Genomic DNA, 17,071 nt, shown 5'->3' with positions numbered 1-17,071 from the left:
TTAAGATTGAATGTCATAATACGTTAACTAAGAACTCTTTCTTTGATGAAAGAGAAATCTTCGTACATGAGAGACAGATAACTAATGATTCTGGTACTTGTTGAATATCGATACATGAAAAACATAACTGTGTTTCTGGTACTAGTTAAGTATCGGTACATGAGAAACAACTGTGTTTCTGGTACTTCTTGGATTTCGGTACATTAGAAACAGATAATTGGGTTTCTAGTAATTGTTGAGTATCAGTACATGAGAAAGAGATAACTATGTTTCTGGTACTTGTTGAGTATCAGTACATGAGAAAGAGATAACTATGTTTCTGGTACTTGTTGAGTATCAGTACATGAGAAAGAGATAACTATGTTTCTGGTACTTGTTGAGTATCAGTACATGAGAAAGAGATAACTGTGTTTCTGGTACTTGTTGAGTATCAGTACATGAGAAAGAGATAACTATGTTTCTGGTACTTGTTGAGTATCAGTACATGAGAAAGAGATAACTATGTTTCTGGTACTTGTTGAGTATCAGTACATGAGAAAGAGATAACTATGTTTCTGGTACTTGTTGAGTATCAGTACATGAGAAAGAGATAACTATGTTTCTGGTACTTGTTGAGTATCAGTACATGAGAAAGAGATAACTGTGTTTCTGGTACTTGTTGAGTATCAGTACATGAGAAAGAGATAACTGTGTTTCTGGTACTTGTTAAGTATCAGTACATGAGAAAGAGATAACTATGTTTCTGGTACTTGTTGAGTATCAGTACATGAGAAAGAGATAACTATGTTTCTGGTACTTGTTGAGTATCAGTACATGAGAAAGAGATAACTATGTTTCTGGTACTTGTTGAGTATCAGTACATGAGAAAGAGATAACTGTGTTTCTGGTACTTGTTGAGTATCAGTACATGAGAAAGAGATAACTATGTTTCTGGTACTTGTTGAGTATCGGTAGGTGAGGAACATATAACTGTGTATCTGGTACTTGTTGAGTATTACTACATGAGGAACAGATAACTGTGTATCTGGTACTTGTTGAGTATCGGTAGGTGAGGAACAGATAACTATGTATCTGGTACTTGTTGAGTATCGGTACATGAAGAACAGATAACTGTGTATGTGGTACTTGTTGAGTATCGGTAGATGAGGAACAGATAACTGTGTATGTGGTACTTGTTGAGTATCGGTACATGAGGAACAGATAACTGTGTATGTGGTACTTGTTGAGTATCGGTACATGAGGAACAGACAACTGTGTATGTGGTACTTGTTGAGTATCGGTAGATGAGGAACAGATAACTGTGTATGTGGTACTTGTTGAGTATCGGTAGATGAGGAACAGATAACTGTGTATGTGGTACTTGTTGAGTATCGGTACATGAGGAACAGATAACTGTGTATGTGGTACTTGTTGAGTATCGGTAGATGAGGAACAGATAACTCTGCAAAATTTTACAAATGAATTAATTTATAAAGATTTAAAATGACCGTAAAATCACATTTTTTATATAGCATGTTTATATAGCATGGTGAGCATGTTTAGCGCAACTCGGGCGCGAAACTGCGACCCTCAGATTACGAAGCGCACGCCTTAACGCGCTAGGCCATGCCAGGCCCAAAACAAACAAACAAACAAAAAAAGCAGCGAATAAAGAAACCCTTTTCATTTTAGCTATGAGCATGAGGGCTATCTGCCATAGCCGTCCCTAATTTAGAAGTGTATTACTGAAGAGAAGGCAACTATTACACCACCCACCACCAACTATTGGGCTATTCTTTTACCAACAAATAGTGGGATTGAACGTCACATTAAAACACCCCCACGGCTGAAAAGTCGAGTATGTTTGATGTGACGGGGAATCAGAACGCCAACACTCAGATTACGAGTCAAGAGCCTTAACCATCTGGCCATGCTGGGTCTTTTTTTATTTTGATAAATTTAATTTCTGATTATTACTAGTTTAATTGTTTTGTTTGTTTTGTTTTCTGAATTTCGCACAAAGCTACTCGAGGGCTATCTGTGCTAGCCGTCCCTAATTTAGCAATGTAAGACTAGTGGGAAGGCAGCTAGTCAACTATTACACCACCCACCGCCAACTCTTGGGCTACTCTTTTACCAACGAATAGTGGGATTGACCGTAACGTTATAACGCCCCCACGGCTGAAAGGGCGAGCATGTTTGGCGTGACGGGGATGCGAACCCGCGACCCTCAGATTTCGAGTCGCACGCCTTAACACGCTTGGCCATGCGGGCCTTTTATATCTAACAACCATAACATTCATAAATCTTTTTCGTATTTACTTTATTAGTGATTTAATCACCTCATAGCGAATGTCACTGATTCTTTGGTTCTGAGAAGTTTACCTAAATAAAGCGAACAAAAATATTATTCATTTTAGATAAACGTAAATAAAGACAAAACTCGTTAGAAAAATTTCATTTAGTATGCTATTAATATTAATTGAAAGTATCATAATGACAGTTTCAGAGTATAATAAAATCGCAGGATATTGTAGGGTCATGTTAATCAGGCAATGATTAACAGACTGTACTTAATTAAATACACATGGTAACGGCCGAGCCACGCAAGTTTTTATTTCTTTGGCTTTCTATCTTTTAATTAATTCTATAATTCATCACTTTAGCGAAAGAAAGTACTAAATAAAATCTGTATAGAGGTCGTCACTGTAGTAGTCAGTTTTCCCAGTTCACTTGACACCAGGTCTTGTGATAAAACCAGCTACAGCGTTCTCCAAGACTTATCACAACATTCAATTTTGAGTGTTTGTTATTTTAATCCATCACGTTAACTTTGTTCGCTACTGAGAGAATGTACAAAGTCGACATTTAATCTTCTTAAATAGATTTTTTCTTCGTATCATCCTTTCCATACTAATTATTTGGAATCCTAGAACGTGCGTTGATTTAAATATTACTTCCGTAAATCAAAGTAGATGAAAATTAAAAGTGAACAAAATCTGAAAGACAGATATCAGATCAATCCACTTGAAGTTGAGTAAAAACTATATCATAAATCAATATTAGTTTATTTGTCAAACTAATAAAGCTGATGGGTTATGTTAAGTTAAAATGATCAGTTATATATAAGTTATATATAACTTATTAAAGTTACTTATATCGGTAACTACGTCAGGGTAAATTAATATATCATAACAAGTTACTTACGTCGGTAACTACGTCAGGGTAAAATAATATATTCGAGTTACACACACCTTTGTGGATAACTAATTCGTAATTTGTTTAAGTTACACACATCTTTCTGTGAATTTGATTTTTAATTTGTTTAAGTTACACACACCTTTGAGTGCACAATGATTTTCTGTTGAAATGAAAACAGTAAATAAAGTTTAAGAGTTGTGTCATCAAGTATAGAGTAAATAAGACTATAGTTTGATACCATTTGAAACCATCCATTTGTTATATTAAAAACCAGAATGAAATAAGAGTTGGAATCTATTGTATAATACAATTCCACTGATATAAAAATACAAAATAGACGTATAAGGTAAAAAATATATAAAACAGCGAGGCAATAAGTGAATTAACATATTACCTTAGATTTGATAAATATTCTAGAAATTAAAAATGATATTAATAATGACAATGACAATTTAAATTGTATTAAAACAGATTTATGCAACATTAGTAGGTACCACATCAAACAATACAACGGGTGTTAAAAGGCACATGCTAGTATTTTTTTTATCTTAAATAAATTTGTGTGTACCTAATTTCTTGTATTTAATGGCAGATAAACCTAGTGAAATGTTGTAACAGTATTAGCAAAAGTTTAACTCTGTACATCCGATAAAATTTGTTTGAAATTTTTAACAGTATTTCAACTACACTTTGTCTGCTGTGGTCATCGTCGGCGACACGTTTTGCTCAGTACCGTATGCCATCAGGCAGGTTCGGATACAGCAAATATATCAGTGGTCGTCAAAATGTTATAATTGTATGTTGATTGCGATAGTAACTACTGTGTATATCCGAAGGGTAAAGAAACACTAACAACGAAGATTAAATATATGCTATAGAATTTATTATATGAAACTACCGTCTACATAAATATATAATAAGGCAACACTTTTTACTATGGACAATTACGTCTGCGTCAAATAACTTCCCTCACAAACTTGTCAGAGAATGTAACATGAGTCAAATACAAAATAAAATTTAATATTTCTTACAATATTATGACAACAAAACCAGCTCTATATACTACGTCATAGTCGACTTTAAGTTTATTGTAATTGAAATAAATAATTTAAGCCAATTTTAAAGGATTGTCTTTGATTACCATAATGTAGACATGAACTGACACATGTAATGACAGTTAGACATCAATGGGACGAAAACTGTTGATAAAAAGAACAGTTTACATCAACTAATTCAACTTGGTATAATTCAAAAAGCTCAATACATTTAATAAACATATGTATATTAAATCATTAAACGTAGATTAAGATGCAACCATAGAGTAGCTTATTGCCGTGTTACAACTTATATATATTCCAGCACCTTTGGTTCTAGTTAAACTATTCATATTTATTAATTCAGTGAAACAACAAGTAGAATAGAAAGTGTCCTTCATTATTCAGTGAAACAACAAGTAGAATAGAAAGTGTCCTTCATTATTCAGTGAAACAACAAGTAGAATAGAAAGTGTCCTTCATTATTCAGTGAAACAACAAGTAGAATAGAAAGTGTCCTTCATTATTCAGTGAAACAACAAGTAGAATAGAAAGTGTCCTTCATTATTCAGTGAAACAACAAGTAGAATAGAAAGTGTCCTTCATTATTCAGTGAAACAACAAGTAGAATAGAAAGTTTCCTTCAATATTCAGTGAAACAACAAATAGAATAGAAAGTGTTCTTCATTATTCAGTGAAACAACAAGTAGAATAGAAAGTGTCCTTCGTTTTTCAGTGAAACAACAAGTAGAATAGAAAGTGTCCTTCGTTTTTCAGTGAAACAACAAGTAGAATAGAAAGTGCCTTCGTTTTTCAGTGAAACAACAAGTAGAATAGAAAGTGTCCTTCATTATTCAGTGAAACAACAAGTAGAATAGAAAGTGTCCTTCATTATTCAGTGAAACAACAAGTAGAATAGAAAGTGTCCTTCATTATTCAGTGAAACAACAAGTAGAATAGAAAGTGTCCTTCAATATTCAGTGAAACAACAAGTAGAATAGAAAGTGTCCTTCATTATTCAGTGAAACAAGTAGAATAGAAAGTGTCCTTCATTATTCAGTGAAACAACAAGTAGAATAGAAAGTGTCCTTCATTATTCAGTGAAACAACAAGTAGAGTAGAAAGTGTCCTTCATTATTCAGTGAAACAACAAGTAGAATAGAAAGTGTCCTTCATTATTCAGTGAAACAACAAGTAGAGTAGAAATTGTCCTTCATTATTCAGTGAAACAACAAGTAGAATAGAAAGTGTCCTTCATTATTCAGTGAAACAACAAGTAGAATAGAAAGTGTCTTTCATTACTTAACACAACATTCAACGGTAGAATTAAGGTGCATAACAGGCGATATTTATCAGCTTTGTGTCCACCAAAACAATTGACATTTTTCAAGTAAACCATAAAATAACCTGCAGCACTTCCCAGGTGGTCTAAATTACAAGTTTTAATTATAACATAAATATCTTAGACTTACTCTCTGCACCTCATCACACACGCTCCAAACGAGAAGTTTTAAATAAGACATCATATACCTTAGGCTTACTATCTTCACCACTTCCAAGACGATCTAAATTACAGGTTTTAAATAGAACTTTATATAACTTAGTCTGCGTCACTTCCATGATGGTCTAAACTACAGGTTTCAAATAGTACATCATATAACTTAGACTTATTTGCACCATTTCCTAGACAGTCTAAATTACAGGTTTTAAATAGAACATCATGCAAGTTAGACCTACTATCTGCACCACTAGGTTTTAAAAAGATTGTAAAACAGCTTAGATTTAATAAATGTATCATTTCCCACACATTCTAAAGACATGGTATTATCAGAATATAAAATGATCAATTATTTACAAATTTATTCTATAAGTAATTACTAATTGGTGAGATATAACAAACTAGCAAACACATTTAGTCTTTTTAGATTGGTTTACCTCTAACTCTAATGTTAATATTTTAATTAGAATTTAAAACAATGTCCAAATTGCTCTTTGTAATACTGTTTAAGATATTTCAAACATACAATTACGTGTAATTCATTTAAATTTGTAAAAGTGGAAAATCCATTTTTGAAAACTAGAGAGTAATAAAACCAGGAGATTCAAATTTTAAAAACAGAGAAAAAATAATTAGGTGTGCTTCCTGGAGACGTACTTAACTGGATTAAAATCTATGGTAATCAATTTCGACCCGATTAGTATTATTTCTAACAAAGCCAGAAATAACCATTTTCAAGCTTACGAATTATGAGAATGTTTTGTTTTATATTTCAAAATAATATCCGAGAATTGAGTATTATTACAGAAACTCTGAAGTTTTTTTACTTTGCTAGTATCTAAAGGAAAAACGTCATTTTTAACATAAATTGTTCACAAACATCTGTTTGTTTGAGTAGTTTGCAACATTTTTTATTTTTCCTTCTTAAATTGTTCGGACAAACAATAAAAAGTCGACTTTCCTTTTATAATGCCATAAGGCACCAGGGCCACAAACAATACTGGCAAGAATATATTTATCAAAAATGTTGAAATATAAAAGAAAACGGCGCTTGATCTGGGGAGAGGTATCCAACCCAACATCATTGACAGCGTGACAGATAAAACCATCATCCAGAGCTTCATAACTGGAGTAAAATGGACTTTGGCTGCTTCTCTGTTGAAACGGCTATTGAGACCGACTCCTAATCCGAGCATATAACCACAATAACGCATCACAGAGAAGAAAGGAGTGGTATCCAGACGTATATATTCTTGTTTCACGCACCACTTCATAGCTCTTTCCACTGACCAGAGAGGGTTCAGTCCTACTACCCACAGAGCAAAGTAGGTGGACAAAGCACTGACAAATAAACTTATTGTCATCATCACGTAGTGTCTCAGTTTCAGACCATCCAACGAAATCTTTGTCATCGTTAAAGCAAGGTAGAACCCTGAAAATAAAACAAAATTTTACTTATTTGATATACAATAACTACAAAATACTGAAATGTTGAAACTCTCTTCTCAACTTTTAAACTCGGCGAAAGATCTTGAACAGTTACTACGTATAAACAATTATTAAAGAAAATGTACCCTTTTTCCTTACCGAATATTATTCCTAGAAAACACTGATGAGGGAAATGGGCCGCAATGTAGACCCGGGAAAGGCTAACTACACATAAGAGGAGGGTGTAGGCTGTCCAGCACACAGATGTTATCAGGTTCTTACTGAAAAAAATCAGTGGTTGTGTTCACTGCGAGAATCGAACTGTCCAGTTAATATATTCTTAGTGAAAAAATTAAAATCGATAGTAGATTCTAAAATGATTTTATTGAAAACTTAAAATCTATAGTGGGTTCTTAATATGTTCTTATTGGAAAACTAACTGATATTTAGAGTTTTGTATATTTCAACTATGTTTGTTTAGAATTAAGAACAAAGCTACACAATGGACAATCTGTGCTCTGCCCACCACGAATATCGAAACCCGCTTTTTAGCGACGTGAGTTCGCAGACATACCGATTTTCCGCTGGTAGCCTTTCAGTTATGAAAAACATGATTACTGTTATTGAATAACTGAAAGAATACCTTTAGTTTATTTGTGTACATACCAAGTGACCATTGACCATTCATGTGATTTTACATCAATATGTCTATTACTGGAGTCCATCTTCATGCTCCTGAGCTCGTTCTTAAATAAAACGTTAACACCAAAAAAGTCAAATAGCTTTATTCTGGCCAGCAACATGCCTCTTGCTAAACAAAAGTTCTGTTTATGAACCACATACTGAAACAGGTATATACACTGCTGGCCAATGAACATAAAAAAAAAAAAATATGCATTTTGCGTTGTTAGACTCAACCACTTATTTGAGTAGAGCTTCGAAAGATGAAAATAAGAAAAGGGAAAATAAAAATAAAAAACTTTTTAGCATTTAATAGGGAAAATGTGAACACTATGAAATTAGCCTAAATATTAGCTGGTCAAATGTTTAGACCATAATGAAACGAAGCGTTAATTGGTAAACACGTAACGAAATTTAGCCATTTATGTTCAAGCATTAGCGTTGTCAACATCTCCCACCGATATCTCCTGTGTTACATTGGGTAAAAACATGACAAAGGCTAAAAAGTTGGCAGAGTTTGAACGTGGCAGAATTGGCGAGCTGCAAAAGGAAGTTCTCTCTCGACGTGCCATCGCCGGTGAGATTGGGCGTAGTAAAACTGCTGTTGAAATTTCTTAAAAGACCCTAAGGGATACAGAACGAGAATTTCAAGTGGCCAGCCCAATAAAATTTCGCCGGCGTTGAGCAGGAGAATTCGACGGGTTGTCCGGCAAGACACCAGCCGATCGTTGAACCAGATTAAGGCCCTCACGGACGAAGAATGCAGCTCAAGAACAATCAGATGGTATCTACGAGAGCTTTAAAAGCCGTAAACGTCTTCAAAGGCCACGCCTCCTTTCACACCACGAAACAGCTCGGTTAAACTTTGCTGAGAAGCACCAAACATGGGACGTAGAAAAGTAGAAAAAGATTTTGTTCTCTTATGAGAAAAAAATTAACCTGAATGGTCCAGATGGCTTCCAACGTTACTGGTTCGATAAGGATATCCCACCAAAGACATTTTCTAGATGACACAGTGGAGGAGGTTCCATCATGATCTGGGGTGCTTTCTCAATGGAACAATGGAGCTTCAGGTTATATAGGGACGTCAAGCAGCAGCTGGCTACATTGGCATGTTAGAGAGAGCATCCTTATTGACTGAAGGCCCTCGCTTGTGTGGAAATGACTGGATATTTCAGCAGGACAACGCTACAATCCACAATGCCCGCAGGACAAAGGAAATTTCCATGGCGAATAACGTGATTCTTTTGGACCATCCTGCGTGTTCGCCCGAACTCTGAACCCCATTGAAAATGTTTGGGGGTAGGTGGCCAGGGAAGTCCATAGAAATGAACGTCAATCAGAAACAGTGCATGATCTTCGTGAAGCCATCTTCACCACGTGGAATAGCATTCTAGCCAGCCTTCTGCAAGCGCTTCTCGACCATGCCAAAGCAAATGTTTGCAGTTATTCGCAATGACGGCCGTGCAACTCACTACTGAGACCTCTTGTTGGGCATTTCCTATCCTGTTTAGGACTTCTTTTTGGCATGGTCTTAAACTTTTGACCAGCTAGTATTTAGGCTAATTTCGTAGTATTCACATTTTCCCTATTAAATGCTAAAACAGTTTTTATTTTTATTTTCCCTTTTCTTATTTTCATCTTTCGAAGCTTTACTCAAATAAGTGATTGAGTCTATCAACGCAAAATGCATATTTTTTCTTTATGCTTATTGGCCTTAAGATTTTGGCCAGGAGTGTATTTTCGCTAAAATATAAAACTAAGACAACTTTTTTTTTCAGTTATCGGACCTAACCAGTCAAGAGGAAATAAACAATCGAACAAAGAACGTAATTTTTCTTTTTTAGAGTTTTCATCAGACAGAGTAATTGATATTGCCTGTGAAATTACAAAATCAAAACCAAGTAATTAATAAATGTAACAACGTATTTGATTTGTCTTTATCACTCACATACTTGTAGAAACGCCTCCGGACTTTTCAAGAAGTATATTAACGAGGATGTACCAAACAGCAGCAGTAACCATAGCATGGCCAGATGGATTACCTTTTGTGATAAACACAAAGAAATTAAAAGACAAATAAAATTTAAAGCGCCGATAACTAGAAATATAGTTTCTGAAATTGTATCACATGAAAGATTAATAGCATTATGTCGAATGGCACTTATTAGTTGCAAGTAAAACATGATAAAATAATATACGTTTGTTTGTTTTGAATTTTGCGCAAAGCTATATGAGGGCTTTCCGCGCTAGCAGTCCCAATGAACAGTGAATTTGATCGAGCCTTATATCGCCCTTACGACTGAAAGGACGAGCATGTTTCGTGGAAGAGGAATTCGAACCTGCGACCCTCATATTACGAGTCGAACGCCCTAACCACCAGGCCAAAATAATATTCATGAACCCTCTTCTTGGTTACCAACATTTTAATTCTATATGTACCTGACACAGCTTTTCTTTTCATATAAATATATTTCACACACCATCGTCTGCAATCTTGAACTAGGTCAGGTTGTCGTGTCAGTTCACACACAGTTAGAACAGTGTTTAACAGACCGATGAAATTTAAAGCAATATTTATTTTCCAGATGATCTCGTCAGAAGATAGAAAATATTCTTTCAGAAAAGCTGGAACCAGATCTAATCCCATTTTCATACAAGAACGTGGAGGTGTTGGTAGCATGGTCTGGACAGGACTATGCCCTGGTAAACATACCAGCCCTTACATTCTGAAGATCATACCAACCCTAATATTCTGAAGATTAGTCCTACACATTCGGCGATTTGAGCTATGTTGTGTTAGTTGAATAGGCCTAACTTTAGCCTGATACAAAATAACCTTTATCAACTAGTCGAAACGTTTCTTGAAGGAAAAGCAATTTGTCGAACGGAGTGAGTTTCAGGCCCACCTGTCTTGAGTCCCAACGTATATGGAATACATCCTTCCAAACGACATTACAGATGCTCGATAAACATTATTTTCGATGAACCTCTTACTAAACTGTAACGGATCGTTGAAGTGCAAGAACAACGATGAATATACTGTTAGTTTTCATGGAATCCCCAGCGGTTTAGAAAGGCCTTGAAAGCGAAAGCTCTGACTTTAAGCATACATCATTGGTGTTAGGTTGTTCATAGTTAGTGACCTCACTGAATATTAAAGTAAAATGATGTAAGGTTATGTATACTATTTGTTCGTTTAAGGTCAATCATCAAATGCTTGGTTTCTCAAGACATTAAATGACGGGTAATAAATAACCAACTTATAAAACTGGTTTATCTTTCCACACTGCAATTGGTGCAGATAGCCTAGCTGCTTTGTGCCATAAAACACTAAACCAACCAACCAACCAACTTTCAACACTGTAAGATATTTAACTTATAGAACTAGTTTGTCTTTTCACACTGTAGGATAGAGAAAAAACAATATGATTTATTAGATTACAAGGCTAATACCTCCTTCAAAATTATAGAGTTACTGTCATTGTTTCTGAATATGAAAAAAACACACATTAATTTAACAACTGTTACAACTAGTTTTTAGTACTAGTTGACGTACAAACCTGGTCCTGTTTCGCAAGTCATGAAGTATTGCTGAAGAACTGGAGTGATAGCGCCAGTCTTGTTGTAAACATCAGTATCGTGGACCCACCAGTAAGGACGTTCACCGTGTAATATCCTGGTTTAGAAATATAATAAAACATCCTAAAATATAGTACTAGTACAGGACAAATTACCAAATAATAGGCCTGGTTTCAATACTCTTAGATTTAATGTTAATTATTTTAGAAGAGATTATTTATCACAGGTTAGCTTACGCAATTGTTTACAAATCATTTATTGTGTAATTTATTTCTTGTGAATTTACGTCACGTTACTCAAAATGCCAGCTAATACAATTCTATATATTAATAGGTTTGGCTCAGACAAAATAGCAATTAATAGAATATTATACAGCATTTGGTTTGTTAGAGAATGAATTACCCAATAACACAATTTTATGTAGTAAAATGTTTGATACAGACAAAATACTAGGTTTCGTACAACATAACACGATTTTATATTGTATATAGTGATTTATATTTATATATAATAATATGGGTGCTATCTTATTATGATGGAACTATCAATGTATGACATTTAAATCAATAAAAGTTTCACACAAAGAGTTAGTTTCAAATATAAAATAATCAAAAACCAAACGTCATCTTATTTTGTTTTTCTTTAGTGAAAATGTCATGAGTGTTGCAACAGAAAAGCAAAGTGTTTTAAAAGATAACTAAAAGTGCTTTTAATGATAGCTCATTTTGGTGAACAATATTGAATGTCAAGTGTGATTATACTGTCCTAGAACTGTGAAACAATTCCAGAAAAGGCATCAGGCCCAACAGCTATCAGCAGAAACTTGCAGTTAAACTTGTATGGAGAGTGGATATTTCTGTGCAGGGTTCATAGTTGTACCTGTTATTATAACTGTGTTGTGAAGATATCAGTGTTTACATCTAACAATATATCTATTACTTAGAGAATATTGTTTTATTTTCTTCGATACAAAAATATTAATAATATTGTAATAATGTTTGTTTTACACCATTTTAATATATTCATACTTAGGTATTTAATGCTATAAACTTGTTTAAGTTGAGAAAGAAATTTATGTATGTGTTATTTCTACCACTTTAAGAGTTGATTGGACCACTCAGCGGTGATGATAACCCATATCAACTGTTTTCCAATCTTCCAGTCGAAGGAGAAAACTAGGGGTGCATAGATGAGGAAAGCGTATCTAGGATCGGCCAGGTTGGAGATGGTGAAAAATGCGTTTTGTTGTTGCTGAAACCTAGAAACAGTAAAGATACTAGTTTCAAATTACATGCCCTGTAAAACGCTATTTATTTCACGATCTTTGGCAAGATAAAATTTAAGGGTAGCTATTATGTATTCTCTAAAATTTGTCGTTTGGTAAGCACCGTTTCTTTAATCTAGAATATATATATAATAATTACTGACTACCGGGCCTAAATGAGTAAAGTTTGTTCTGATACTTCTAAAGTGAAGCAAACTGGAGTACATTTCCTATATTGACGGTGGATTGCCTTAATCAGATGATTTTTTGAAAACACACACAATATTTAACTATTACGAATGACTGCTGATATAAAAATATTTCAAAACCTTTATTAAGTTTGTAATAATAAGAATAATACTGTTGAACCAAATGTTGCAAGTTATATATTGGTGTTCTAATAATTTTACAATCGATAATTAACGTTTCCAGCCTCATCTTTGAGACCATACTGTTCGAACAATTTAGTATTAAATTGAGTTAATTAGTCCTTTCTATCTCTCCATTTGCTATACATGTTCAGGATTTATATATTTAAATTGTTATTCTTTAGTTTGAAAATCGTATTGAAACGTTCTCACAGTTTAAAACCAGCCTGAAAAATATCTGAAGAGTAGTATCATGAATAGCATGATTGGGATAATAATAACACCTTCTGGGTTACTCTTTAACCTGTGAAAAATTAACTAACCTTATTTAAGAGTAGCATCATGAATAGCATGATTGGGTCTAATAATAACACCTTCTGGGTTACTCTTTAACCTGTGAAAAATTAACTAACCTTGTTTAGGAGTAGTACCATGAATAGCATGATTGGGTTTAATAATACCACCTTCTGGGTTGCTCTTTAACCTGTGAAAAATTAACTAACCTTGTTTGGAGCATCTCGATTGCAGAAATGCTATTTTTGTGCAAAAAATCCATTTCATTCGCTGGTACTGAGTTGGTCACAAACAGAGCGGTGAATAGCAATTACCTGTAGAGTCACAGTTCAGATTATAAATATAGAATTTTTATATGTCTAACTTGAGTGACATTCTGTATTCAACCTGTAATTACAGATAAGACAGTGATGAGTTTGCTAAAACTTAGATTTGCTTTACTTACTCACGATCTTGAGGCGGAAAGCCACAAAAGTGTGTTTATAATTTCTTTAAGAAAGCGAAATGTCGTAAAAGTATAAATATACACACTTAAATGAAGTGAAAAATTAATACATCAGATTAAAACCAACGTGTTTTATTCATTTTTCCACATTCTTTACAACCAACAAAAATAATAAAATATTAAACAGTAATAATAAACTTTTCATACAATGATATAATGATTTCCTTGTGAACATTGAGCTACGAATAACCTCAAATATATTACATCCTTCCAAGTTCAGGAACATCTTTAATCTGTCAACAGACGAGTAAATTGAACAAATAACAAAGCAACATTGAAGATAAATAAACACTTCTATTTGTCAGTTTATTCTGTCAACAGAAGAGTAAACTGAAGAAATAACAAAGTAATATGAAGATAAATAAACACTTTTATGTAATATCAAAGTTTAATCTGTCAACAGAAGAGTAAACTGAACAAATAACAAAGTAATATGAAGATAAATAAGCACTTCTATGTAATATCAAAGTTAATTCTGTCAATAGAAGAGTGAACTGAACAAATAACAAAGCAACATTGAAAACAACTAAAACACTTCTATATGTTAAAAGATATACTACACACCCATGAGCCGAGATCCAGGTCCTATCCTATTCACTTGAACTTGCTCTGTGGTGACTCTTGACTTGAATAAACACTTTTTTGTTCGTCCAACATTTTCGGTTATTGGTCCAAACTCATACGACATGATGACGTAACATCTGGTGCAGGGATGTTGAAAAGCCTAAGAAAGGTTGTTAGACATGATCATTTTAGTTTAATTAACAAATTAATGTGTTAATTAAAACTGTCTTTTAGAAATAGGATTTATAATATGATCTTTGTACGTCCAAAAATTGAATAGATTCGGCTGATAATTATCTAGTCATTTTCAACTAGGGGATTTGAATGAATGAAAATCAATTGTGGTTACAAGGTCACATACATGCGCATACAATAAAGTGGTTCATTGTTAATCAAAAAGAGCATAATCAACCTTATTGACATACAATGATTTGTGACATGTTAAAACGTGCTGGCGTGATAAATGAATGTCTTTCATCACGTGCTCCACCAGTGTATTTTCATGGTTGGTCATTGTTTGCTTCTTGAGTTTCCCTCAAAAGCTGCTCGACGTATATCTGTGATAGATGACCCTAATTGTTCAAAAAATAATATACTAAAGGAAAGTCAACGTCACTAACTTTTAGACTCTCTTTACCATTGAATACTGGGACAGCTACTCGACGTATATCTGAGATTGTTTTCCCTAATTGTTCGAAAAATAATATACTAAAGGAAAGTCAACATCACTAACTTTTAGACTCTCTTTACCAATGAATAGTGGGACAGCTACTCGACGTATATCTGAGGTAGTTGTCCCTAATTGTTTAAAAAAATATATACTAAAGGAAAGTCAACATCACTAACTTTTAGACTCTCTTTACCAATGAATAGTGGGACAGCTACTCGACGTATATCTGAGGTAGTTGTCCCTAATTGTTTAAAAAACAATATACTAAAGGAAAGTCAACACCACTAATTTTAGACTCTCTTTACCAATGAATAATGGGACAGCTACTCGACGTATATCTGTGATAGTTGTCCCTAATTGTTTAAAAAACAATATACTAAAGGAAAGTCAACATCACTAACTTTTAGACTCTCTTTACCAACAAATAGTGGGACAGCTACTCGACGAATATCTGAGGTAGTTGTCTCTAATTGTTTAAAAAAACAATATATAAAGGAAAGTCAACATCACTAACTTTTAGACTCTTTTTAACAACAAATAGTGGGACAGCTACTCGACGTATATCTAAGGTAGTTGTCATTAATTGTTTTAAAAAAATACACTAAGACTCTCTTTACCAATGACTAGTGGGACAGCTACTTGACGTGTATTTGCGATATACGTCCCTAATTGTTTAAAAAAAACAAAACAATATACTAAAGGAAAGTCAACATCACTAACTTTTAGACTCTCTTTATCAATGAATGGTGGGACAGCTACTCGACGTATATCTGAGATAGTTGTCCCTAATAGTTTAAAACAAACAATATACTAAAGGAAAGTCAACATCACTAACTTTTAGACTGGCACATTACTTTGTCACACCGTAGACACAGACAGAACAAAAGGTGGTATTACTTACATATTACTGTGTCACAACATAGACAGAGACACAAGAAAAGGTGGTTTTACTGGCACATTACTGTGTCACAACGTAGACAGAGACACAAGAAAAGGCGGTTTTACTGGCACATTACTGTGTCACACCGTAAACAGAGACACAACAGAAGGTTGTTTTACTTGCACATTACTATGTCACAACGAAGACAGAGACACAAGAGAAGGTGGTTTTACTGGAACATTACTGTGTCACCACGTAGACAGAGACACAACAGAAGGTGATTTCACTGGCACATTACTGTGTCACAACGTAGACAGAGACACAACACAAGGTGGTTTTTCTTGCACATTATTGTGCCACAATGTAGATAGAGACACAAGAAAAGGTGGTTTTATTGGCACATTACTGTGTCACAACGAAGACAGAGACACAAAAGAAGGTGGATTTACTGGTACATTACTCTGTCACAAGGTAGACAGAGACACAAGAGAAGGTGGTTTTACGTGCACATTACTGTGTCACAACGTAGACAGAGAATGCTGCCTCACTCTGATATTTTTGTGTCTTTATGTAAAGAGAGATGGATATTTCACTCATATATTGCTGTGTTGCGACGTAGAATTAACATGACCTTACTTGCCCATTGATGTGTCACGACTATGAAAGGTGACCTCATTTGTATGTTGCTATAGCATGACACAGAGAAGAAGTGTCCTTACTCGTGTATTGATATCAGACTTATTTGGTAACGAAAGAAACTACAAATAAGCGAAGTGTTATATAATTTTAATTCAGTAAATATATTAAGAGACTCACGTGGAATTAACATACTCATAGTCTTAGAGGAAACATAATGGTGATTAAGTAACACGTTTAACGTACTTAAACCTTAAATATCTTATAAATGTTGAGGAAAACTGTAGAAGTAAGAATACTAGAAGATTTGTCTCTTAGGTTTCACGCTTAACTAGTCAAAGGATAATCACTCTTAATGTCCTTAATTTTGAAGTGAAAGACTAGATAGAGATAGACCATACATCTCCATCTCTTTTGTCAGAATGAATACCGGGATTTGAGTAACCCTTAAGGCTCAAAAGTGAGTTTTGTGTGTGCTGTAACCACA

General features: G+C 34.1%; 1 protein-coding gene across 2 annotated transcripts; it reads right to left on the bottom strand.

The window, feature by feature from the left end:
- Positions 1-4,310: 4,310 nt before the first annotated feature.
- Positions 4,311-14,528, bottom strand: LOC143242861 (glucose-6-phosphatase 2-like). 2 transcript variants are annotated; one of them, XM_076486456.1, is made up of 7 exons: positions 14,399-14,528; positions 13,539-13,643; positions 12,497-12,661; positions 11,385-11,500; positions 9,773-9,866; positions 7,300-7,421; positions 4,311-7,144 (listed from the first exon to the last, which is right to left on the bottom strand). In XM_076486456.1, the coding sequence occupies exons 2-7, from the start codon at positions 13,589-13,591 to the stop codon at positions 6,624-6,626; spliced, it is 1,071 nt and encodes a 356-aa protein (XP_076342571.1). In that variant the 5' UTR covers positions 13,592-13,643; positions 14,399-14,528; the 3' UTR covers positions 4,311-6,623. The 2 variants fall into 2 exon arrangements, with proteins under 2 accessions (XP_076342571.1, XP_076342572.1); XM_076486457.1 differs by having other exon boundaries at positions 13,539-13,716; positions 14,399-14,471.
- Positions 14,529-17,071: the final 2,543 nt, after the last annotated feature.

The sequence above is a fragment of the Tachypleus tridentatus genome, unplaced genomic scaffold (genome assembly GCF_004210375.1).
Source record: "Tachypleus tridentatus isolate NWPU-2018 unplaced genomic scaffold, ASM421037v1 Hic_cluster_2, whole genome shotgun sequence".
Classification (NCBI taxonomy): domain Eukaryota; kingdom Metazoa; phylum Arthropoda; class Merostomata; order Xiphosura; family Limulidae; genus Tachypleus; species Tachypleus tridentatus.
This window is presented reverse-complemented; position numbering and strand designations above follow the sequence as displayed.